Raw genomic sequence first — 26,650 nt, 5'->3', positions numbered from 1 at the left:
ATTAGAGGCAGCTATGTACCTGAGGGGGTCTTTAGGCAGCTTGTTTACTGATGGGCGGGGCTGTCATCCCACCTGGATTGTTGTTTGGCCTTGGGCTTCTCAGCGCTGCTGGGTGGGGCTGGATTTTCCCAAAATGGCCACCTCCAGAGAAACCCACTTATGAGTATTCCCAAGAGCTTTGCTTCCTTCCCCGACAACAAGCCACATTCATCCCCTGTTTTCCTAGGAGGTCCTTCAAGAACTGCAGTCAGATCTGACCCAGATTCCTATGGAGACTTTGCTTTGCCCTGGGACCCAGTGCATGCGAAAGTCTGTGTGGACCTTTTAAGAATAGGGTCTCCATTTCCCCCAGTCCTGTGGAGCTCCTGTGCCCAAGCCCCACTGGCCTTCAATGCCAGATGCTCCGGGGGCTCTTTCTCCCAATGCCAGATCCCCACGGGTGGGGCTTTGATGTGGGGCTCAGAACTCTCACTCCTGTAGGTGAGTCTCTGTGAACCAGTTACTTTCCATTCTGTGGGGCTTCCCACCCAGGAGGTATGGGGTTGCTTATATTGTGTAATCGCCCCTTGTACCTCTTGATGTGGCCTCTTCTTTGTCTTCTGGAGTAGGATATCTTTTTGAAAGTTTCCGGTCCATTTGGTTGAAGATTACTCTCCATTTGGTTGTAATTTTGTTGTTTTTATGAGAGAAGTTGTGCTCCAGTCCTTCTATTCTGCCATCTTAATTCCATCTCTCCTATAAACTATTTTTTCAAACTTGACTTTTATGTAAACCTTTTTTAAAATTTAATTTTATTGGAGTATAGTTGACTTAAAATATTGTATTTCAGGTGTACAGCAAGGTGATCAGTCACACATAAAAAACTATATCCCATTTTTTTTTTCACATGTAGGTTATTACAAACTATTGAGTAGATTTTCCTGTGTAGTTTCTCTTTAATCATCAGTTTTATACAGTAGTGTTATCTATGTCATTCCCACCTTCTCAATTCATCCTTCTCCCAATGGTTTCACCTATGGTAACCATAAGACTCATTTTGAAATCCATGACTTTGTTTCTGATTTTTAAATGAGTTCTTTTGTATTATTTTTTATTAGATTTTGCATATAAATGATATATATTTGTCTTTCTCCATCTGACTTCACTCAGTATGATAAACTCTAGGTCCATCTGTGTTGCTCCAAATAGCATTATTTCATTCTTCTTGATGGCTGAATAGTATTCCATTGCATATATACCACATATATACCATCATCTTCTTCTGTTCCCCTGTGGATGAACATTTAGTTTGCTTCCATGTCTTAGCTATTGTGAATAGTGCTGCAGTGAACTTTGGGGTGCAGGTATCTTTTCGCATTATTTCTTCAGATGTATGCCCAGGAGTAGATTGCTAGATCATATGGTAGTTCTGTTTTCAGTTGTTTGAGGAACCTACATACTGTTCTCCATAGTGGTTGTACCAATTACATTCCCACAAACAGTGTAGGAGGATTCCCTTTTCTGCATACCCTCTCTAGCATTTGTTGTTTGTAGACTTTGATAATGGCCATTTTGACTGATATGAAGTGATACCTCAAAATAGTTGCACTGGATGTTCTTGTCTAGTTCTTAATCTTAAAAAGAAAGCATTTAATGTTTTACCCATAATTGCGATGTTAGATGTAGAGTTTTTTTGTTTTTGCTTTTGTATTTTTTTAAGGTGGGCTTTATCTGTTTGAAGAATTTCCCTTCGATTACCAGGTTTGATGAAAGTGTTTATTATGAAGGTGTGTTGAATTTTGTTAGATGATTTTTTTCTGCATATATTGAGATGAATAAATTTTTTTTCTGAAATGTGAAATTCATATTTGAATTTTATGCCAGTCTTGGCATTCCTAGGATGAACTCTGCAGTGGGCATTTTATATATATTGTTTGATTTAACTTGGTAATATTTTGTTGAGGATTTTATAAAAGTGTTTATGAGGGATGTTGATCTGATAAATTTTATTTCTCATCATCTTTCAGTACGAGGGTTATTCAAGCTTCATAAAATGAATTAAGAAATGACCCCTCAGAGTTCCCGTCATGGCTCAGCGGAAACTAATCTGATTAGTATCCATGAGGATGCAGGTTTGATTCCTGATCTTGCTCAGTGGGTTAAGAATCCAGTGTTGCAGTGACCTGGTGTAGATCACAGATGCAACTTGGATCTGGTTTTGCTGTGGAGTAGGCCTGCAACTACAGCTTCTGGTTCGACCCCTAGCCTAGGAACCTCCATATGCTGTGAGTGTAGCCCTAAAAATATAAAAAAGAAATTAACCCTCAAAAAAAAAAGAGAGAGAAGCTCCTGTTGTGGCTCAACAGTAAGAACCTGACTGGTATCCATGAGGGCTTAGGTTCAGTCCCTGGCCCCACTCAGTGCGTTAAAGATCATTGCCGTGAGCTGTGGTGTAGGTTGCAGACATGGCTCTGATCTGGCATTGTTGTGGTTGTGGTGTAGGCCAAGAGCTGCAGCTCCGATTTGACCCCTAGCCTGGGAACTTCCATATAGTACTGCCCTAAAAAGACAAAAAAAAAAGAAGAAGTTCTCTTGTGGTGCACTGGGTTAAGGATCTGGTGTTGTCACTGTACTGGCCTAGGTCGCTACTGTGGCGTGGATTCGATCCCTGGCCTGGGAACTTCCACATGCCACAAGTGCAGCCAAATAGAAAAAAGAAATAATTCCTCTTTCTCTGTTTTCTGAGTTTGCTTAAGATTGGTATTATTTCTTCCTTAAATATTGATAGAGTTCCTCCCACCTTGGCAGAAGGGATCGGTGCCCCTGGAGCAATGGGATGCAAGTTTGATCCCCTGCCTGACACAATGGGTTAAGGGTCCGGTGTTGCCACAGCTGCAGTATAGCTTGCAACTGCGGCTCAGATCTGATCCGTGGCCCAGGAACTGCATATGTTGTGGGGTGGCCAAAAAAAGAAAGAAGGAAAAAATTCACCAACAAAGACATCTTGGCCTGTAATTTTATTTTGGGACTTTTGAAATTTTAATACTAACTTTTAAAAAGTTAGTATAGGTGTTCCCATCATGGCTCAGTGGTTAACGAACCCAACTAGTAATGAGGATGCAGGTTCAATCCCTTGCCTTGCTCAATAGGTTAAAGATCTGGCGTTGCAGCGAGCTGAGGTGTAGGTTGCAGATGCGGCTCAGATCCCGAATTGTGGCTTTGGCTGTGGTGTAGACCAGCAGCTGCAGCTCCAATTCGACCCCTAGCCTGGGAACTTCCATATGCTGCGAGTGCAGCCTGAGAACTTCCATATGCTGCGAGTGCAGCCTGGAAAAAGCAAAAATAAAATAAAGTCAGTAATCTAATAAAGCCTCTGCTTTAAGAATCCAGAAAATGATCATCATATTAAGGACAAAGTCAGTAGGAGGAGGAAAGATAAGAAATGGGAAACAAGAGTTCCTGTCATGGTGCAGTGGAAATGATTCCAAGTAGGAACCATGAGGTTGTGGGTTCAAACCCTGGCCTCACTTAGTGGGTTAGGGATCCGGCGTTGCTGTGAGCTGTGGTGTAGGTTGCAGACATGGCTCAGATCCTGCATTGCTGTGGCTGTGGCATAGGCCGGCAGCTGGAGCTCTTATTCAACCCCTAGCCTGGGAACCTCCATGTGCTACAGCTGTGGCCCTAAAAAGACAAAAAAAAGAAAAAGAAATAGGAATCATATATTATACTCTCTCTCTCTTTTTTTTTTTTTTTTTCTTTTTTTTTGTCTTTTTAGGGCTGCACCCATGGCATATGGAAGTCCACAGCAACACCGAATTCAAACGGTGCCTGCGACCTGCACCACAGCTCACGGCAACACCAGATCCCTGATCCGCTGAGTAAGGCCTTGGATCAAACCTGCATCCTCTTGGATACTAATCGGATTCGTTTGCACTGTGCCACAACAGGAATTCCAGTTCATTGATTTTAGTTCTTTTATTCTAACATGATCATTTAATGCTATACATTTCCGTCAGTGTTCTCTCTGCTTTACCAGCATTCCACAGATTTTGATGTGCTATGTTTTTATTTTCATTATGTTCAAAATATCTTCCTAAAGCCCCTCTTTCTCACTCCAACATCTGGGTCATCTCTGACTCTGTAGTCTTTTTTATTTACTTACTTGCCTTCTGATAGGTCTTAGAATTTTTTCTTTTTCTTTCTTTCTTTTTTTCTTTTTTTTTTGCTATTTCTTGGGCTGCTCCCACAGCATATGGAGGTTCCCAGGCTAGGGGTCAAATTGGAGCTGTACTGCTAGCCTACACCAGAGCCACAGCAACACGGGATCTGAGCCGCGTCTGCGACCCACACCACAGCTCACGGCAACGCCAGATCCTTAACCCACTGAGCAAGGCCAGAGATCGAACCCGCAACCTCGTGGTTCTTAGTCAGATTCGTTAACCACTGTGCCACGATTGGAACTCCAGGTCTTAGAATTTTTATTGTCTCTAAAATAGTAGAAGCTGGAGTAAATAGATTTGAATTCTGTAAATTTGTACACATCTACTGTGGTTTGTAATATAGGAATTTAACCCAATCTCATCTGGAGTTAAACGGATTTAGCTTTTAGTTTGCTGTAGTTACCTTCATTACATCAGAGACCTCACAGTCCTCTTTGTTGCCAGATGTTTAGGGTGAAGATAAAATGTCAAAAATTTTTTTCTCGGTGTGTGTGCTCCATTCTTCATGCCTGCTCCATAGAGGGGTTTCACTCCTCACTCTTGCCCCTCCTTAATCAAGAACTGGTGTTGCTTATTATTCAATGCTTTCAGAATTGGTAGAGGACTTCTCTTGTGGTGGCAGATTAAATATCCAGCATGGTCACTGCAGTGGCTTGGGTCACTGCTATGGTGTGGGTTCAATCCCTGGCCCAGGAACTTCTACATACACCAGGTGTGGCCAACAACAACAAAAAATGATAGAGGAGAGGGGTATAATGTGGTGGTATAATGGTGGTCTTAGGTAGATAGATGTGTGCCAGGGCCTCAGGTGTGGAATTTTCTCAGTTTCTGCCCCCACCCCTTCAGTCCTACTAATAGAAGATTCTGTCCTTAGGACTGTTCTTGTCCCCCTTCTTCCCAGAAATTGAAGGCTTTTCCCCTCCAAAAAGAAGGCATGGAAATTGCTTCCCCTTCCCCTCAAGCTCTTAGTCTCTTTATATGAGAGAACAGTCTCAGCAGGGTGGCAGGCCTTGTTCCTTTCTTAGAGTGGCAGCCAGTGCCTTACACCCCTGAGAGAAGCTCTTGGTCTCCTGCCCTGTTTCCAGTCATTCTCATGGGTGGTGCCAGTTAAAGGTCTGTGGCCAGAGTGTATCAGTAAGAAACTGACTGTGGCTCCCAGGGGTTTTATACTTTCAAGTTATCACATATTCGGGCTTAAGCATTTTCTTAAAATTTTTACTGTTTTTTTTCCTTCACTGCTTGTATCCTCTTGTTCTGCCATGGTGACCCATTCTGACATCCTGTTTCTTTTTGAAAATAGCTGTTCAGGCTACTTAATTATTACATTATAGCTCTCTGATAGATACAAGGAAAGTTTGAGATAATTTACAAGTGTTTGGTTTAATTGCCAGTTTTCTAGGATTTTCCAAATATCTTTTTGTTACTGTTAGTTTAATTCTGTTGAGATCGAAGAACATGCTTTGTATACTTTGGATTCTTTTAAATATATTTATTAAAGTTTGTTTTATGGTCCAGGCTATGATATATGTTAGTGAACATTCCATGTACAGTTATTGGGTGGAATGTTCTATTTTCTTCTTCAGTTTCATTGAGATACAGTTGATATACCGCTCTGTATAAGTTTAAGGTATACAGCATAATGATTTGACTCACATGCATTATGAAATGATTACCACAGTAAGTTTAGTAAACATCCATTATCCCATATAGATAGAACATTAAAGAAACAGAAAAAAATTTTCTTCCTTGTGATGAGAACTCTTAGGATTTACTGTCTTGACTTTGATACATAACATACAGCAGGGTTAACTACATTTATCATGTTGCATGTTACATCCCTAGTTCTTATTTATTTTATAATTGGAAGTGTCTACCTTTTGTCTACCTTCATCCAGTTTCCTCTTCTCCTACTTCCTACCTTTGGTAACCACAAATTTGATCTCATTTTCTGTCGTGTGTCTGTTTGGTGTTGGGGGAAGGGTTGTTTTTCAGGTTTTTTTGTTTTTGGGGGGATTTTTTTTGTCTTTGCCTGTGGCATATGAAATTCCTGGACCAGGGATTGAACCCAAGCCACAGCTGTGACAACTCTGAGTCCTTAACCACTAGGACCCCAGGGAACTCAAATATGTTTGTTTTTGAAGTATGATTGACCTATGACATTACATTGGTTCCTGGTACAAAATACAATGATTCGATATTTCTGTACATTCGAAGTGTACATGATAAGACTAGTTGTCATTTCTCACCATACAAAGATATTACATAATTATTGACTGTGTTCCCTCCACTGTACATTTTCTTATCTGTGATACATTTATTTTGTAACTGAAAGTTTGTAATTTTTTTTTTTTTTTTCCTTTTGGCTTTTTAGTGCCTCATCCATGGCATATGGAGGCTCCCAGGCTAGGGATCCAGTCGGAGCTACAGCTGCCAGCCACAGCAACATCAGATCCAAGCCACGTCTGTGACCTACACTATAGCTCGAGGTAATGCCAGGTCCTTAACCCACTGAGTGAGGCCAGAGATTGAACCTGCACCCTCATGGCTCCTAGTCGGATTCATTTCCGTTGCGCCACGACGGGAACTCCTCTTTCCTTGTATTTTAAAGGACTGTTATTTGGGATTGTTATGACTTCATGATAAATTGATTCTTTTCTTATTATAAAATGTACTTTTTTTCCTCTGGAAATTCTAGTCTTGAAATCTTCTCTGAGAGTAGCTTCCCAATTGTTGCTTTCTGTTGGGGTATTTTTTTTTCCCTCCAAGTTTCACCTTGTGCTTTCGTGGCTTAAGAGTCAGCCAATTGTGGCACAGCAGAAACGAATCCGACTTGTAACCATGAGGTTGCAGGTTTGATCCTTGACCTTGCTCAGTGGGTTAAGGATCCGGCATTGCCATGAGCTGTGGTATAGGTCACAGACTCGGCTTGGATCCTGTGTTGCTGTAGCTGTGGTGTAGGCCGGCAGCTGTAGCTCTGATTGGACCCCTAGCCTGGGAACCTCCATATGCCACAGGTTTGGCCCTAAAAAAAAAAAAAAAAGAGCCAACATTGTAGGAGGAATTTACATGCAGATTTTAGGGCTTTGTCCTCAGGATTCCTTTCTGGGATTTTTCTTTCTCATTGTCTGCCATGTTGGCAGCTTCAGTCTCAGACCTATGTCTGTCCTGTCTGATAAAACTGCTTGAGCTCCATCCCCTACTCCTTAGGCTAATTTGGAACTACTCTCATGTTTTAAAAAATGTGGCTCTAGGAAGCTCTCTTATGGCTCAATGGGTTAAGGATCCGACATTGTCACTGCAGTGGCTCTAGTCAGTGCTTTCTCTAGTGCAGCCAAAAAAAAAAAAAAAAGATGACTTTCATGTGTGCTTTCCTTCTTTCAGAGATTATGTTCACCCTGCTTAGGGTTGGTCTCCAGTGTTGTTTGGGGGGAGCTTGGAAGGGGGGGGTTTGGCCACACTGATAGCATGTGGAAGTCCCTGTGCCAGGGACCAAACCCGTGCCACAATAGCAGTCTGAGTCTCTGCAGTGACAACGCCAGATTCTTATCCCACTGAGCCACAGGAGAATTCCTCCACTGTTTTAAATAGTTGGTTTTTAAATATATTGTCCAGAGGGTATAATTATTGCTGTCAGGAGGATTAGTCTGATACAAGATACTCTGCTGTGCTAGCACCAGAACTCCTCTAGTTTCTTTTAATTTAGAGTGATCCCCACCTTTCCATCTCATTGCCTTGACTTTTTGGAGAGTGTTGGCCATTTTTCTTATAAAAGTCCTACAATTAGGATATTTATCTGATTGTTTTTTAAGATGTTTAATTTGTTCCTCTATACCTGTATTTCCTATAAACTGAAATTTAAATCAAAGAACTTGACTAGATTCAGGTTAGACATTTTCTTGCTTCAGAGATGATGCCTGTGCTTCCTATTGCATTATATTAGCAAAATGTAATATTTTATAATATTTATAATACATAGGGAGTTCCCTTGTGGCATAGCATGTTGTCACTGCAGCAGTTCAGGTCACTGCTGTGACGCTTTTTGATCCCTGGCCTGGAAACATCACATGCTAAAGATGCAGCAAAAAAAAATAGAGCATGTACATTTATAATACAATATTAATAATATGTGATTATGCCAGTATAGGCGGTGATTAGTTTGATCATTCAGTTAAGGTGGTGTTCTCCACTGTAAAGACTTGTTTTTCCCTTTGTAATTAGTAGATAATTTCTGGGATGGTAAATTGCACTGTCTTCATTTTTCACATCCTACCCAAATGTCATCCTTTTAGTTTATTATAATCAGATGCTAGTATAGAGTCACACTTAACAAGCATTAGCTATTCTTACTGTTATTTAAGTCCCATTCCCAACCAGAAGTCTTTATAGCTTCTAGTTTATTCTAATGGTACAGATCTCATATTGTGTGGTGGTTACATAAATATTTCTCTTTTTTTCTGGATTTTGAAGTACTTGAATGCAGACATCACATCTTATAAATCTTTGTGTTTCCCATAGCATTTAAGTAGCATTTTGCATGTGGTAGGCACTCAGTAAATTATTTTTTATGGGAAGAGAGAATTAGCAAAGAAATCTCAAGTTTTTTTCTGTTTTGCATGTTACATTTAACATCTCTTTCTTAGGAACTGGTTAAATTTAATGTTAATTACATTTTTTGGGTTTTTTTGTAGGTAAATGAGAAAACAGGACAGATTATACAGTATGATAAATTTTATATACATGAAGTTCAAGAATTGATAGACATACGGAATGATTATATCAACTGGGTCCAACAGCAGGCCTATGGAATGGTATGTTTCCTGTTGCATTTTATTTCATTTTTGTTATCATTTTTTCTAATACAAAAGAGACAGGATTTTTTTTGTTTGTTTTTTGTTTTTTTTAGGGCCAAACCTGTGGCTTACAGAAGTTCCCAGGCTGGGGATAGAATCAGAGCTGCAGCAGGCTTATGCCACAACCACAGCAATGCCACATCCGAGCCACATCTGTGACTTATGCTGACAGGGATTGAATTTGAATCCTCATGGATACTAGTCAGGTTCTTAACCTGCTAGGCCACAACGGGAACTCTGAAACAGTTTTTTTTTTTAATAAAAACACATTACAAAGGAATAGCTATATATTATTCAGTATTTATAAGTAAGCATTCTGCTTTTATACCAAAATCAAACCAAAGAGATACATTACACTTTTCTACAGAAAAATGCAAATATTACTTAGGTTTTTAAGTCTTATTTCTTTCCCATGAGTTTGCCTATTAATTCTCTAATATTGAGCATACTAGAGTCTGATATTGGAATTCCAAGAATGCATTACAGTTGCAAGATCAATACCTCAGAACTTTCAGAAGAGAGCCATGGGACCAATTTGATTTTAATTTGATTTCAGTTTTTAGGCATACATCCACAAATGTACATACTTCTTTCCATATGGCTAAATCTCTAAAAACTAGACAATTAATGTCCCATCGAAATAATAGCATGGTCCTGTAAAACCTCACTTAGTCAAACAAAATTTCAGTATAGAAATGGGTAAGCAGCTAAATACAAAACAGGTTTATTACTCCTATTTCCTATTTGCTAACCACGGTAGTATACTTAAGGCCAACTTTTCCATCCCTGAAGCAGCTAATTTAAGCAGAATGCATGCAACAGTTCTAGAAGGGTAAGTGACCCTTTCACTGCTTGCCAGATAGCAACTACAAGCTCCTTGCAGACAGGCACTCTGTTGGTTTATTCACATGCACTTCTGATAGTGTCTCAAATATGTCTAGTAGGCACTTAGAAAATATAATAGTTTTTGAATGGCAGTGCAGTTAGTGCATGCCATTTTTAGGACACTCTTACCTATAGGAATCAGGTCACTTCCAGAACATTTTTGCTTCTGTAGTACTTGGGTTTGGATAGAGAGAGGCTTGTTGATTTGTCCTGCCCCCAGAATCACTACGAGGCTCAGTCAAATTTACAGCTATCATACAGATTTATGTCTACTCATCTGCTCATTCACCAGATACTTATTAGGAATCTCCTGTGTAGCAGGAACTTACTTAGGTGTTAGAAATACAGTGATGAACCAGACAAGGCCCTATTCTCGTGAATCTTATAATCTTGTGGGCAAGATGGATAGTAATCAAATAAAGCAAAATATATATATATATATATTAGCTAATAATATGCACCATATAGAGGATTAAAATAAGAGAAGGTAATAAAGACTGGTTGTTCTTTTGCAATTGGGTGATCAGAAAAGTCTTATCCAACAAAGGTTAAGCTCTAATCTAAATGGCGAGAAATGACCATTAAGATCATAGCAGAAAAATTTCAGGAAAAATGAACATCTAGTAAAAGACCTTAAGTGAAAACAAGCTTGACGTAGGATAGAAAAAAAAAAAAAAAACAGTGTGGCTAAAATATGGGAATAGAGAAGTGTTCTGGGGAAGGATCAGAGGAATGGACAGGTGCCAAATCATGGAAGGCTTAGTAAATTAGGAACTTGCATTTTATCTCAGGTGTTAGGGTAAGCCATTGAGGGTGGAGAGCAGGGGGTGAATACAGTGTAATTTATATTCTAAAGTAATCACTGTCAGCTGTGGGAATAATGGAGGGAGAGGAATGGAGCAAAAATTGAAACGGAAACTGGTTAGAAGATTAATAGATTAGGGGAGAGAAAATGATGGGTTTGACTAGGATCGTAGTTGTATAGAAGAGGGAAATGGAGTTGGGTAGCTCTTGGGGGTAAAAGGCACAAGAATTGCTGATGGACATGAGATGAGGAAAAGAAAGAATCAATAAAGAAGATTAAGGAGTGGCAGGTGAGGTAGGAGGAAAACAAGGAGAACATTGTAGACACCAAAATTACAAAGCGAAGGGGAGACTTACTAAATGCTACTGAGAAATAGGATAAAACCATAGAATTGAGCAATGGATTTGGTTACATGAAGGTTATTGGTACCTTGTTAATGCCACTCTAGGGTAAATTATGCTTAAGAGAAATTTAGGGATAAGTAATTGGGAACAACGGCCATAGGCAGTACTTTCAGGAAGTTCTACACTGAACAGGAAGGAGTAAAAAACTAGAGTGGAGGCTGAAATCAAGGGACAACAATTTTTTAAGAAAGTACTTGACCTCAGGAAAACTTTGAATAAATATTTCCTTTTTCCTTCCCTATTTAAATATCTCACCTAGAAAAAGGTTTTCAAAGCTTTCTCCAGAGCACTCCTAAGACAGGAGAAAAAACATTTCTAAGTTTATTAACTTTCCCTCAGCAAGACTTCTTTAAAGTCTCATATTTTATCTTTGAATGTAAATTTGGGGCATAATAAATATTTATTGCAGTGTAAAAGGTATTGAATTATTTACCCTTGAGGAAGACTGATAATTCAGAAAATGAACTTTTTTTTTTAATCCTAAGACTTTGCATATAAACCCTGACATACCACCTAGGTAACATGGGTCTTTGAGCAGTGTTTTTGAAACTGGAGTGATATATAGATCCCTTTTAAAGTAAAACAATTCCAGAGCTCCCTGGTGGCTCAGCAAGTTAAGGATCCGGCATTGTCACTGCTGTAGCTCAGTTTCGATCCTTGGCCTGGGGACTTCCACACGCCATGGGCGTGGCCAAAAAATAAAGTGAAACAGTTCGTTTAAGAAGCTTAGTGTTCACTTACCCTATTTATGATTGCCTTATTTAATTCTAAAGCCATCACAAATTTGTAAAGTAAATTAACACTACAAATTTAAAAATCAAGTTAATATTTAGTATGGAAGATCATTATGTTCTCTTGATCAGGAATCTGAGCTTGCAACCTAGATATGATAAGGAAGGAGTGTAACATAAGAGTGTCTAGGCTCAAATCTCACTTTTTTTTTTTTTTTTTCAGTTTTTTAAGGTTGAACGTAATTCCTTAGGTCATACAGTAAATCCTTGTTGCTTATCTATTTAATGTATAGTAGTTTGTAGCGTTAATCCCCTACTCCTAATTTGTCCCTCCTCCAACTCCCCTCTGGTAACCATAAATTTGTTTTCTGTATCTGTTAGTCTGTTTCTGTTTTGTATGTAGATTCATTTGTATCCCTTTTTAAAATTCCGTATATAAGTGATATATAGTGTTTCTTGGTCTGACTTATTTCACAGTATAATATTCTCCATCCATGTTGCTGCAAATCGCAATATTTCTTCTTTCTAATATAGCAGCCACCTCAACATTTATTCACTCTGTGTCCTTTGGTAATTACTTATTCCTTTTCTGTAAATTAGGGATACTATTACCTACCTTATATAGTTAATACAAAAATTAATTGATGCGGTCCATAGAAAGTACTTGGGGCAGTTCCTGGCGCATAGTTAGGTCTTGATAAAATCATGGTTATTATTACTGGCTACCATAACACAGGCTTTAAGTTTGACAGTAACCTTTATTCTTAGGTGTCATATAACTCTGTTCTCCTGCTGCCTTTTTCTTTTTGAACTGCAAAATGAAACAGTTGCTTTTAGAATTATTTGTGATACTCATTTGGCTTTCACTCATAGACATCATTTATTGGACTTCCCTGGTGGCTAAGCAGGTTAAGGAGAGGGTGTTGTCACTACTGTGGCTCTGGTTACTGCTGTGGCTCAGTTTCATCCTTGGCCCAGGAACTTCTGCATGTTGCAGGTGTGGCAAAAAAATATATTTTTTTAATAAAAAATAAAAATAAAGATGAGGGTTCTTTTAATGAGAATTAAAAAAAAAGATCATTTATCAATGAAGTTCTAAGACATAGACATCCTTTTTGGTGGCACTTTGATTATATTCACAACCATTGCAACTCTTGGAATTTCGTGGTAACTCTGGGGTTTTAAATGGATTGTTCTAGGTTTAGATTTTTTAATGTTTTAAAAACTATTGACATAAAAACACTAGAGTTAAAAATTCTCCCAGAGCACTCATAGACCCCCTAAGCATATATACCACTGGGATCTGCAAGCCCAGTTTGAGAAACCCTATCCTAGAGAGTCGTCTCTCTTGGATCACTCTAAGTTACATCTGATGTCCTTTGCCATCTGAATTTTTATCTAGTATGTAGGTCATAAATTACTTGTATTCTGAACAAGTTAAGAGAAATGCCAGTCTATTGGGATTTTTAAGCTAGTAATAATCTTGGGCTACACTGAAAAGCTGTGATTTGACTATTTGCTTTTAGGTTTGGCAGGCTTATATCCAAACTACTCTTGGTATATAACTGTGATGATAGCAAATTGAATTTCCTTAAGAACTATTTCAGTGCTACTGTGTTCTGGTAAGAGAGAGACAATAGAGTACCACCTTCCTATTTCTAGGCTTTTCAAGTTGCTATACTTGAGAATTGCCCTGTCACTCTACTCTTTCAACCTCATCCTTCTCCTGTCTCTCTGCTTATAGACAGACTGGCTGTGGCAGTGGAAACTTGTTCCATATTTAATTTGCGTAGTCTGAGAAATCAGACTCTATAGCCCATGATTTGGATTCCTCTCAGCTGCTGGAAATAGAAGGCTGGCAATTTACTTTGAAGGTGTTTGTATAACTTAAGTAGTTTATTAATCTATATTATGACATCTGAAGGAGCTTCTTTTTTTGAGGGAGTTCAGAACACTTTCACATCTACACATAACACTAAAGATTTTTTCCTGAAATTCATACTTGTATTATTAGTCTAAATACTGGGTTGAACATTGCACTGACCCTGTAAGTAAAGTTAGTGAAGTTTTTAAAAAAATCCGTCCTAAAGATACTCACATGCTATTTTGTGATGATATTGATGTGTATATGTGTATTTGTATTCACATACATATTATACACGTATACATATGTACAACATTACTGAACAAGCGTTATGATCTTAATCCCAGTGAAAGTTTAGAATACTCCTTGATAGAACGTAATTACTATGAATTATAAGAAATGTGTCTATAGGAGTTCCTTGGTAGCTCAGCAGGTTATGGTTCCAGTCTTGTCATTGCTGTGGCACAGGTTCCCTGGCCATGGAACTTCCGCATGCCTCAGTCATGGGGAAATATATCTGTAAATTTTATATGTTTACATATAAATAATATATATTCAATATAAATATGTACACATATATATGTGAAACTTTACCTTGTTCTAAACACTGTGAGGAAATTATTTTACCTTCATTGTGTTTCTCTTTATGCCATAATCTGTTGGGATTGTTTTCTCCATGTCCTTTTTTTTTTTTTTTTTTTTTGTCTTTTTGCCTTTTCTAGGGCCGCTTCCTGCAGCATATGGAGGTTCCCAGGCTAGGGATCCAGTCGGAGTTGTAGCTGCTGGCCTATGCCAGAGCCACAGCAATGTGGGATCCAAGCCGTGCCTGCAACCTACGCCACAGCTCATGGCAATGCTGGATCCTTAACCCACTGAGCGAGGCCAGGGATAGAACCCGCAACCTCATGGTTCCTAGTCGGATTCGTTAGCCACTATGCCACGACGGGAACTCCTCCATGCCCTTTCTTTACTGGTCAAAGATTTTAAGAATCCATCAGGCATATACACCTTAAACTTAACACAGTGATGTATGTAAGTTATATCGCAATAGAACTGGAAGGAAAAAAAAACAAAAGAAACCATCAGGCACATACTTCCCTGTTCTCCAAACATTAAAAACTAATTGTGTGAAATTTTTGGCATTCCTTGTAATATCCTTTTGTAAAGTCAAGACTGCTATCTTTTCACCTCATCCTCTTCAATTTTCCTATCCTCCTTCACCTGTTTTCCTTTACATGTTTTCATAAGTTTTTGCTTAATTCTCCTCCTCCTGCTGATTACCATATAAGCTTCTTTGTTTTTCTAGGCTCTAATCTAAGGGTATGAAGCTGTTTTTTTCAGTTGAATTCCTTTCAGTTTTTAATGTCCTTTTCTCCCTCTATAGTAATCTCTTGGCAAAATAAAAGGGGCACGTGGGTTCTCTTTTTATCTTCCGCTATTTGATGTTTTTTGCCACTTTCTAGATACTATTATCAGTTGTGTATTTGCTTAACTCTTCTAACGTTGCTCTAAAATTGTTTATAAAAATACTTTAGTGGTTACAACTAAACTCTTTGCTCTTTTTTTCTTCCCTTATACTTTTAGTTACAATACATATCTATATATAGTAAAAGTGGACTAATTTAGAATAAAGTACAGAAAGGTCTTTGCTGGGTCTGTACCTGTTTGAATTATAAGGGTCAAGTTAAGCATTTTTTAAGCACATATTCATGTATTTTAACAACTGTGTATACCTATATAAGACATGTCAAATACAAGTAAATATTAATAAATATATTTGATAAATTGGTGAAATGTTTACAGTATTTTATTATATTTTACATATTTTTCATCATAAATTTTATTTCAGTATTGATTGTACTTTGTTTATAAATCATCATTGTATTTGTTCTGTGGAGTTAAGGTTTTGTACTTTACCTATGGAGTAAAGCTAAAGCATGACATGTTCATCAGCAGACTAGAAGGATAATCTGACATAATAATGGCCAGGGAGACCAACTTTGGGAGATAGTCCAGTACTTAACTACCTGGGTTTGAGTTTCTTCCTCATTTAATGAAATGAAGAAAGTAAAGTACATTTGTGTACTTTAATATTTGCAATATATTAAATATTTGCAATATAAACCTTATAGCTGTAATATTTCCCAGAAGGTTCATACTTGGTTTTTTTGGGTTTTTTAATAACCCTTTTTAAAAATTGCAGTATAATTAATTTATATTGTTGTGTTAGTTTCATGTGTAATGCAGAGTGATTCAGTTAGCCCCCCCAACAGTATATATGCACATACACACATATATATACATATACACACACATGTATATTCTTTTTCATATTCTTTTCCATTATAGTTTGTTACAGGAATTGAATATAATTCTCCATGCAGTACAGCAGGTCCTTGTTTATTTTATAGACAGTAGTGTATATATGTTAATCCCCAAACTCCTGGTTTCTCTCCCCCCACCCCCACTCCCCACTATGTCCTTTGGTAACCATAAATTTTTTTTCCATGTCTGTGAGTCTGTTTCTGTTTTGCAGCATACTTACTTTCTAAAGCTCCCTTGTCATTTTTAATGGCATTAGTATCTTGCACTTTTGGACTGATTCCTCATGCATTGAATTACCAAATTATATTTGTTTATTTTTCATTTTCTTCATGTTTTAGAAGTACCTTTTTATTTGTCTTGTCACCAGCACCTTTCATATTTATTTGAGTTACTTCAGTAACCCCAGTATCCTCTCTTTTTACCTTCACAGAGTAATCCTATGTCATACCCCTAAATAATGGTGACACCAGCTGTAATACAGTGTTTTGCCATAAGTTTATTGAAACTAAAACATATCAAGGAATTGCATCTTTTTTGTCTATAACTAACTAGAACTGTCCTTAACCATTGGTGGTAAATCAACCCTCATGAAGTCTGCTTTAAAAGACCTTGAGACCCTGACTTTTGAACATTTCCTTTGGGCCTTTCTCACTCAAGTGTCCAGGACATTGAGTAACTAAACTTAGGCGTGTCTTTACCTAATTTCAGGGCTGCCAGTCCATAGTCAACAGTTGGTGCTTGAGTATGTGGATTTGGAGCCAATAATAGTCACGCTTTGAATCATATGCTGAATTTTTAGCTGTAGACTTTTACTTGACCTCACATATTTTGTAATGTCCTGTCCCCTACTCTCACTATTTTGTTTTCCTTTTAAATTTCCCTTGGAAATGCTACTTAGGCTCAATTAGATTTGCAACTAATATAACAACTACCTTTCAACTCTAATATTTCCCAGAAGAGTTTTTTCTTTCTTTTTTATGTATTTACTTAAAAGAAAAAATTACAGCTTTTGTCTTAGATCCTTAACCCTTTAATTAAAATTTCTGATAATCTGGTTTTCTCTTTGATGCCTCTTTCCTAGGTAAATCATTTTGCTTGATATCTAATGATCACTTCTTTTCTCAAGTTTTCAACACGTCCCATTACTTCTCATGATCCTTCTAGCTTACATCTCTCTCTACAGCCAAACTTACATTCTGCTTTAATAATGGTTTTGTGGAATTCCCGTTGTGGCGCAGTGGAAACGAATCCAACTGCTAACCATGACGTTTCGGGTTCAATCCCTGGCCTTGCTCAGTGGGTTAAGGATCCAGCGTTGCTGCAAGCTGTGGTGTAGGTCACCGATGCAGCTCGGATCCTGCATTGCTATGGCTGTGGTGTAGGCCAGCAACTGCAGCTCCTATTCGACCTCTAGCCTGGGAACCTCCATATGCCTCGAGTGTGGCCCTAAAAAAAGACAAAAAGAAAAAAAAAAAAAGAATTTCAGATGTTTCTGTTACATTGTTTTAAATTAAACTGAGTACAATCTAAAAAGCTTTTTCTGCAGAACAGCCTCTAAATATGTTCTTCTGTTAACATTGCCAATGGGGCACTTATATAGTGATAACTTGATACTGTGAATTTTTTGAAAATTAACAATTATTAATAGTATTAATAATAATTCCTTTCTCAGAATAAGAAATTTTAGAGTCATATTTTGCTTGTGCTTATACTGCTTTTGCTTTATTTAGCACAATGTAATGAGTGAACCCTAAGTGTTAAAAAGTTTAACTGTCCAGTTATACCCCTTGGGGCATGCAAGAATTAAGCCAACTACAAAGTTAGAGTAGAGGAAACAGTCCACAGAAGACTGCCTTCATTTCTTTCTCTTTCTTTCTTTTCTTCTTTCCTTCTTTCCTTCCTTCCTTCCTTCTTTTTTCTTCTTTCTTTCTCTGCTCCTGTGGCATATGGAGGCTCCCAAGCTAGGGGTCCAGTCGGAGCTACAACTCCTGGCCACAGCCACAGCAACATAGGATCCAAGCCGCATCTGTGACCCAAACCACAGCTCACAGCAATACCAAATCCTTAACCTACCGAGCAAGGCCAGGGATTAAACCTTCAACCTCATGGTTCCTAGTTGGATATGTTTCCACTGTGCCACAACGGGAACTCCAGCCTTCGTTTCTGATACCAATTGCAAGGTTGGGGGATTCCCTGAACACACGCTCAGGTTCAGTTATTTGCTACAAGGACTTACAGAACTAACTAGAAACTATTATTCTAACATTTACAGTTTATTACAGGGAAGGAGTACACGTTAAAATCAGCCAAGGGGAAAAGTGTAGAGTAGAGTCCTGGAAAGGTACTGTAAAGGCAGAGCTTCTGTTTTCCTCTTCCTAGAGGAGTCATAAGAAGGTTACTTCCCCAGCATTCACGTGTGACAATATCACAGAGTACTGCCAACCGAGGAAGCTCACTGGAGCCTTGGTGCCAAATTTTTATTGAGGCTCTAGCACATACTGCCCATATGGCTGACCTATACCTTCTAGCCTTCTGGAGGCAGAACTGAGAACCACATGGCCAGAGCCCCCAGGCAAATAAAGATACTCCTGTAAAGGCATGATACTGCAGAGGCCTGTAGATCATCTCCCAGTAGCCAGGGGCAAAACCACACTTGTCTTTGGGTAAAATTAATTCCTCACTATACAAGGAACCATCTGCAAATTTAGTAACATAGTTTTGGGGATTCTAGCACTTAGATTCAGTTATATGAATCTATACCTTGAGCATATGTGGAAGCTTTCTTCCAAAAAGTGGTGTACATTTTGTTCAGTGAAATGGTAAGCTTTTGTTAAAGTTTGTATTATTTCCTTCATAAATATCTTTCTTCATTTCTTCTTTCTACTCACCAACCCCTGTGGCCTGTCCTGTTCTTTCTAAGTTAATTCAGTGTTAACGAACCCTTAGTATAAGATACCTATGTTTCACTGGTTATTTCTGATGAATAAAAACAACTTATGGCTTATTTTCCTCTGTTTCCATATAGCATTTTAATCTACTAAACACTTTTAAAACATTTTATCAAGGTTAACCAAGTCTTAAGTTTGAGGAATATTTTCTCCATTTTCCAAGTAGAGAAACTAGGCCATAAAATTAGTTCTTTAAGACCAGGTTAGGCTTAGGGGTAGTTTCCCTGTTCTACCTAAATCCTGCAAATTGCGTACTTAGTTGCTAAAGCCAAATTTCATTATGTACAAGCCTTGATGATTTTATGATCGCAAAGTACCTGAAAGGTCTTATTACATTTATAGATAATATGTAAGGTATCTATGGAAAGGGTAAGTTTTGTTGTAGATGTATTTTGGTCTACTTTATTAATTCAATATTCTACTGTAGCAAAATATATGAAATGCTACTTTGAATAGAAATAGTTGAATTTGGACACTAACATTGCTCTTTCCTCATTATTGTTATATTCTGCACTGCTGTCTTAGGATGTCAACCATGGATTAACTGAGGTAAGTTTGGTGTAATAAAGTCTCACGTTCAGAGTAAGATATACTCTGTTTTGTTTTAAAGTAATTGAAGACCCCAAGATTCCTCTTTTTTGTGACTTTGAAACATGTGTGTGTATATATATATATATGTATGTGTATATATATATATATATATATATATAAATGAGTATATAGCGATTCCCCTCTATAACATTTCAGAAGAATCTTCTGAAAAAAAATTTAAACTTTTGTTTTTGTTAGCACTACATTTGTATGTCTTTCAACAAATATTTATTTTAAAATAGTTTCCTCCTAAAGTCTTGCAGTATAAAATTTATGGTGTCCTCAGGATACAAAAAAGTAAACTTCTAAAATTTAACAAATGCCCACTCAGAAGGCAGAGAATATTTTGTTAGAGAAGTAGAATGGTCTTCAGTTTTAAAACTAATAATTGATATTAGAAATGGTCATAAAGTTGAATAAACTTTTAGTATGAGCATCTTCTTCATTCTGTTTAATGTATCGCCTTAATTCTGTGAAGTTCTAGCACTTATATAATCAATCCAGAACCCCCTTTTTAATACTCAGGAATGTAATGCTTCTTTTATACTTCTGTTACAGACTTTAGGCTTTGTTGTTTTCTTTCCTTTTCTTTTTTCCCAGCACTTGAGGCAATGAAGCATTTAGAATTAGCACTAAATTACAGGCCTACTACCTGCTTTCTCACCCTCAGAAGTAGTACATAAAATTATTAAATCAGGAGTTCCCATCGTGGTGCAGTGGTTAACGAATCCGACTGGGAACCATGAGGTTTCGGGTTCGAGCCTTGGCCTTGCTCAGTGGGTTAAGGATCCAGCATTGCCGTGAGCTGTGATGTAGGTTGCAGATGCGGCTCGGATCCCGCGTTGCTGTGGCTCTGACGTAGGCCGGAGACTACAGCTCCAATTAGACCCCTAGCCTGGGAACCTCCATATGCCGCGGGAGCAGCCCAAGAAATAGCAAAAAGACAAAAAAAAAAAAAAAAATTATTAAATCAAATAGATTTACAAGGAGATCCTGCTGAATAGCATTGAGAACTATGTCTAGATACTCATGTTGCAACAGAAGAAAGGGTGGGGGAAAAACTGTAATTGTAATGTGTACATGTAAGGATAACCTGACCCCCTTGCTGTACAGTGGGAAAATTAAAAAAATAAAATAAAATTATTAAATCAAAGTTTTCAAGCCAACAGGGACTTTGAAATCATCTCAGTCTTTTAAAGTATTATAATAGTAAATGACTTCATTTAGTGGCAAAAATACAGAGTGGAGGATAAAAATTGTCATATGAAAAATAGCCAAGAATGATAAATTACTTAAAGGTTAATGTAACTTAGCATATTAGTCTTATATGTTGAGGACAAACAATTGATAGTGTCATATTCTGTACTGCTTGGGCACTATTGAATTATTTAATTTGCTTTTGATGGCCATAGTTAAAAGAGGCTTAGACAAACAAATATATTTAAAAGAAGGCAGTTGAAATGAAGTGGAGCTGGGAACCATGCTATTTTTAAGATGGTTGGAAAACCTGGGAATGTTTAATGTGAAAAAAGACAACTTAGGGGAGAGTGTGACAGTATGAGGTATTTAAACTTTATAAACTTTCCTGCAGGGGCAAAAATACAAAACAAAGTGATGTATAAGAATGCAGATTCAGACTTAATATAAAGAACTTTCAAAGCTAGAAAGAAGTGGGTTGTTGTCACTGGAAGCCTTGTAGAAGCGGCTGTTTGTTGGCTGGCACAAAAATTTTCCCTTGTTGGGTAGATGGTAGAACTTCATCCTCCAACTGCAAGAAGCTGTGACTGGAAGTTCATAGCTCTTTGTATTTTTCTCCACTGTTAAAACACTTAGCAATCAATCACTGCATTACCTGCTAGAATAAATAATTGTTTATAAAGTGACTAATTTCTGATAATGGTAATAATAGATCGGTTCTATCAACTTTAAGGATTGACAGAGTAATAGTGCTAGTGGTGCTTATTTTTTATGTTAAATGAATGAGCAGATTATTGGGCTTATAGTAATGTTGGCACCCTAATGGTGTGCAGTAAATATCTGTTGAATAAGTGAGCATATTATTTGGCATTTCCTAGTCTTTCAGTGTGTTAAGGATCCAGTGTTGTCACTGCTGTGGCTTGAGTCACAGCTATGGTGCAGATTCATTTGCTGGCTAAGGAACTTCTGTATGCTATGGACGAGCACGCCCCACCTACTGCCCCCCCACAAAAAAACATATTGCTTATCATTGGCCTCAGTTGCTAGAGTAGCCCTAACATGTAAGAACTGAGTACTATGTTTGACATAAAAGCCCCTATTTTATTTTATTTTATTTTATTTTATTTTTAAGGCTGCACCCATGGCAAATGGAAGTTCCAGGCTAGGGGTCGATTTGGAGCTGCAGCTACCAGCCTAAGCCACAACCATAGCCATGCCAGATCCGAGCTTCGTCTGCAGCCTACACCACAGCTTTTGGCAATGCAGAATTCTTAACCTTCTGAGCAAGGCCAAGGATCAAACCTGCATCCTTATGGATACTAGTTAGGTTTGTTACTGATGAGCCACAATGGGAACTCCAAGTGCCCCAATTTTAGAATAAATTTGCAGCCTAATTCACTGAAACTTGGAGCAAAAGATACCTGTAATTTACAATTTGATATATTCTCAAGTATACATTTCTCTTATAAAATTGGGAATTACGATTTTTCTAGTGCCTCAATTATTATCAGTAAAAATTCTATGTTCAGAAATAAGCAACATGTGTTTATTTATAATTCCTGAATGATACAAAAGTGAATAAACCAAGAATGTGATCAGTTTTACAAGAAATGACAGTACCTACAAGAAATACATCACAAACCAATTTGTACTAATAAGCTAATTTTTTATTTCCAGTTGGCAGATATCCCTGTTACAATTTGCACATATCCATTTGTATTTGATGCCCAAGCAAAAACTACTCTGTTACAAACAGATGCAGTCTTACAGATGCAGGTAAGGTGATCCTATCTACAAAACGGAAACAGATCAAGGAGAGGAGACTTGTGGTTTGGGGGGGGGGGGGAGTGGGGGAGTGGGATGGACAGGCACTTTGGGGTTTTTGGATACAAACTGTTAATATTTGGAATGGATGGGCAGTGGGGCCGTATTGTACAGCACAGGGAACTGTGTGTGATTGGGTCACTGCTGTACAACAGAAATTGAAGAAACATTGTAAATTAACTATAGTTTTTAAAAAGTTAAAATTATATAATATTAATTGAATTTGTGAGTGGTTTTTGAACTGTTTCCTATTTATTTTTTATTTTATTTTGCTTTTTAGGGCCACACTGCGGCATATGGAAGTTACTAGGCTAGGGGTTGAATCAGAGCTACAGCTGCCGGCCACGCCACAGCCACAGCAGTGCAGGATCTGTGCCACATCTGCAACCTATACCTCAGCTCACAGCAGTGCCGGATCCTCAAACCACTGAGGGAGGCCAGGGATCAAACCCACATCGTCATGGATACTAGTTGGGTTTGTAACCACTGAGCCACAACAGGAACTCCTGTTTCTTTTTTTTTAAAGTAAATATTTGAAATGTCTTCAGGATATTTTGTACCTATGTGATCTCTTTTGCAAAGTATCTTTGGTACATATGAAGAGGGTACCAACAGAGGACTGTTGTATGGAAAATGTATAGTCTTACAAGGGTTACTTATATATGTTTAAATGGAAACAGAATAATTTAGATTTTTATTATTTTATTTTTTTAAATGGTATAAGCAGAGTTCCCATTGTGGCTCACCAGTAATGAGTCCAATTAGCATTCATGAGGATGGGCATTTGATCCCTGGCCTCACTCAGTGGGTTAAGGATAGGCATTGCCGTGAGCTGTGGTGTAGGTCACAGATGTGACTCGGATCCCAAGTTGCTGTGGCTGTGGTGTAGGAGCTATAGCTCTTATTTGACCCCTAGAGTGGGAACGTTCATATGCCACAGGTGTGGCCCTAAAAAGAAAAAAAGATGATATAAGCCTCTTTAATTACAGAAATATACAGTCTTTATTAACAGTTTTACTAACTCGCTAAAATGTTGGTTTGTTTCAAATCTTGCTTTATCATATATTCCCTATTTATGTACTTGGTAAAAGATAAAAGTGAGTAGGGGTAAGATGTTAAATCACTTATTAGGAGGAGGGTGTGAAGTTTCTTTAAGAAAGTTTTAGTAATAAATAGTCTTTTCTTGAGGTTGGTCCTCTTCTCCTCTTGCTCCCCCCCCCTCACTTTATATTGAGCATTCTTTCCTTTATAATGCAAATTTTTAAGACTAGTTACATTATGACTTGGAGGGACTACAGTAGGTTGGCGTTACTGGTTGAACCTATAAATTTAAAAGTGTTTGAGTTTCTTCCTCCGGTATAGAATATCAAACTATAGAGACCAAGGACTATGAAAGAATGGGATGAAACCTTGGGCCTTTAATATTCTTTTGTTTTTTAGGGCTGCGCCTGGGACATAGGGAAGTTCTCATGCTAGGGTTCCAAGTCACATCTGTGACCTACATCACAGCTCACAGCAGCACTGGATCCTTAACCCACTGAGCGAGGCCAGGAATCTAACCTGCGTCCTCATGGGTGCTAGTCAGATTTCCACTGCTCCACAACAGGAACTCCTGGGCCCTTAATATTCTAAAAATACTTTTAATCCCTCGTTGCTGTGGCTCTGGCGTAGGCCGTTGGCTACGGCTCCCATTAGACCCCTAGCCTGGGAACCTCCGTATGCCACGGGAGCGGCTCAAGAAAAGACCCCCCCCCAAAAAAAACTTTTAAAAAATGATATCATTTCAGTTTTGATGGCAGTTTTTATTCCTTTAAAATAAATGCATTTTTTAAACTTATTTATTTATTTACCTATTTATTATTAATTTTTTTTTTGGTCTTTTTGTTATTTTTGGGGCCACTCCTGAGGCATATGGAGGTTCCCAGGCTAGGGGTCGAATCAGAGCTGTATCCGCCAGCCTACACCAGAGCCACAGAAACATGGGATCCGAGCCGCGTTTGCAACCTACACCACAGCTCATGGCAACGCCAGATCCTTAACCCACTGAGCAAGGCCACGTATCGAACCCTCAACCTCATGGTTCCTAGTCGGATTCATTAACCACTGCGCCACGTCGGGAACTCCTTATTTATCTTTTATTGTTACTTCTCCCAACAGACTTTTTCTTTTCCCCACTGTACAGCATCGGGACCCAATTACACATACATGTATACATAATTTTTTCCTCCCATTGTCATTCTCTGTTGTAAGTAGACATTGTTCTCAGTGCTACACAGCAGGATCTCATTGTTAATCCATTCCAAAAGCAATAGTTTGCATCCGTTAACCTCAAGCTCCCAATCCCTCCCCCCAGGGAACCACAAGTCTATTCTCCAAGTTTGTGATTTTCTTTTCTTTGGAAAGGTTCATTTGTGCTGTATATTAGATACCAGATATGAGTAATATCATATGGTATTTGTCTTTCTCTTTCTGACTTACTTCACTTAGGATGAGAGTCTCTAGTTCCAGCCATGTTGCTGCAAATGGCATGATTTTGTTCTTTTTATGGCTGAGTAGTATTCCATTGTGTATATATACCACATCTTCCTAATCTATTCATCTGTGGATGGACATTTGGGTTGTTTCCATGTCTTGGCTATTGTGACTAGTGCTGCAATGAACATGCGGGTGCATGTGTCTTTTTTAAGGCAAGTTATGTCCAGATATATGCCCAAGAGTGGTATTGCTGGATCATATGGTAGTTCTGTGTATAGATTTCTAAGGTACCTCCATTCTGTTCTCCATAGTGGTTGTATTAGCTTACATTCCCACCAGCAGTGCAGGAGGGTTCCCTTTTCTCCACACCCCCAACAGCACTTGTTATTTGTGAACTTATTAATGATGACCATTCTGACTGGTGTGAGGTGGTATCTCATGGTAGTTTTGATTTTCATTTCTCTAATAATCAGGGATGTTGAGCATTTTTTCATGTGCTTGTTGGCCATCTGTATATCTTCCTTGGAGAAATGTCTATTCAGGTCTTTTGCCCATTTTTCAATTGGATTTTGGCTTTTTTGCTGTAAAATAAATGCATTTTTTAATTTTAATAAATCCCTTTATATATTTAAATAATAAATAATGCTAGAAGAAGTTTTGAAGACGTGCTCTTCTATTTTCATCCTCAGAAGAAGTAAATATTTTTGTAGGATTCTATACCTAGTAGCTGGATTGTCCAGGGGACCTTTTTTGTACTCTGTTAGAACAGTAACTTAATGATTTGAAGCTTTTTATTAATATAAGATATTCCCTTTTATTTATTTATTTTTCATTTATTTATTTTTGTCTTTTTGCCTTTTCTAGAGCTGCACCCGTGGCATATGGAGCTTCCCAGGCTAGGGGTCGAATCAGAGCTGTAGCCACCGGCATACACCAGAGCCACAGCAACGCAGGATCCGAGCCGCGTCTGTGACCCACATTACAGCTCATGGCAACACTGGATCCTTAACCCACTGAGCAAGGCCAGGAGTTGAACCCGCAACCTCATGGTTCCTAGTCTGATTCGGTAACCACTGTACCATGACGGGAACTCCTAGGATATTCCCTTTTAGAACAAGAACACAAGGAAAATCATAGGAAAAGAACAAAAGCTTTAAATGGTAACAGTCAGATGCTTGGTTTGTGAGCACATATGGTAATCACTGTTCAAGATGAATGTCTGTAAACCTTTTAGCCAGGCTGTTTCTTACTCTCTTTTAAGGTTTCTTTTAAATGCTGTTTTCCTTTTTATTTGCTCTCCATACTCATTATCTTTGGAGAAACAATAGTGTTTGGATTTACCAGTATTTTTATAGTTCCATGCTTTCTTAACTTAATGGTATCATTAGTTATATATTACTATCAAAAAACAAAAGGATACTCTTTATCCTCAGAATACAGTTAAGTTCTTAATGCTTTGCTACATACTATTAGGTGCTATGTGAATTCAATAGTATAGGAATTACAGGATATCTATAATTAATAGATAGAAGTTAACTTATCCAGTCACAGT

At 38.1% G+C, this 26,650-nt stretch overlaps 1 protein-coding gene across 19 annotated transcripts in view; it reads left to right on the top strand.

The window, feature by feature from the left end:
* The window catches only part of HERC4 (HECT and RLD domain containing E3 ubiquitin protein ligase 4), a 143,526-nt gene that overhangs the window by 80,683 nt on the left and 36,193 nt on the right, over positions 1-26,650 (top strand). For 10 of the 19 annotated variants that reach the window (XR_014828009.1, XR_002338528.2, XR_014828008.1 and 7 more), the window contains 2 exons: positions 8,888-9,007; positions 22,477-22,575. Coding sequence is in view for 13 of the 19 variants with exons in the window: in XM_021072875.2 (XP_020928534.1) it covers positions 8,888-9,007; positions 22,477-22,575 (219 nt within the window). In the remaining 6 variants the exon portion in view is untranslated. Of the gene's footprint in view, positions 1-8,887; positions 9,008-19,536; positions 19,561-22,476; positions 22,576-26,650 lie in introns of all 19 variants that reach the window. The other 9 variants (XR_002338529.2, XR_014828007.1, XM_021072874.2 and 6 more) reach the window with 1 other exon arrangement.

This window comes from Sus scrofa, chromosome 14, assembly GCF_054392235.1.
Source record: "Sus scrofa isolate SSC_HxYL_T2T_F1_AM1 chromosome 14, Sscrofa_HxYL_maternal_Yorkshire_Landrace_v2.0, whole genome shotgun sequence".
Classification (NCBI taxonomy): Eukaryota; Metazoa; Chordata; class Mammalia; order Artiodactyla; family Suidae; genus Sus; species Sus scrofa.
The sequence above is the reverse complement of the archived record's forward strand: the minus strand, read 5'-3'. Positions and strand labels throughout refer to the sequence as shown.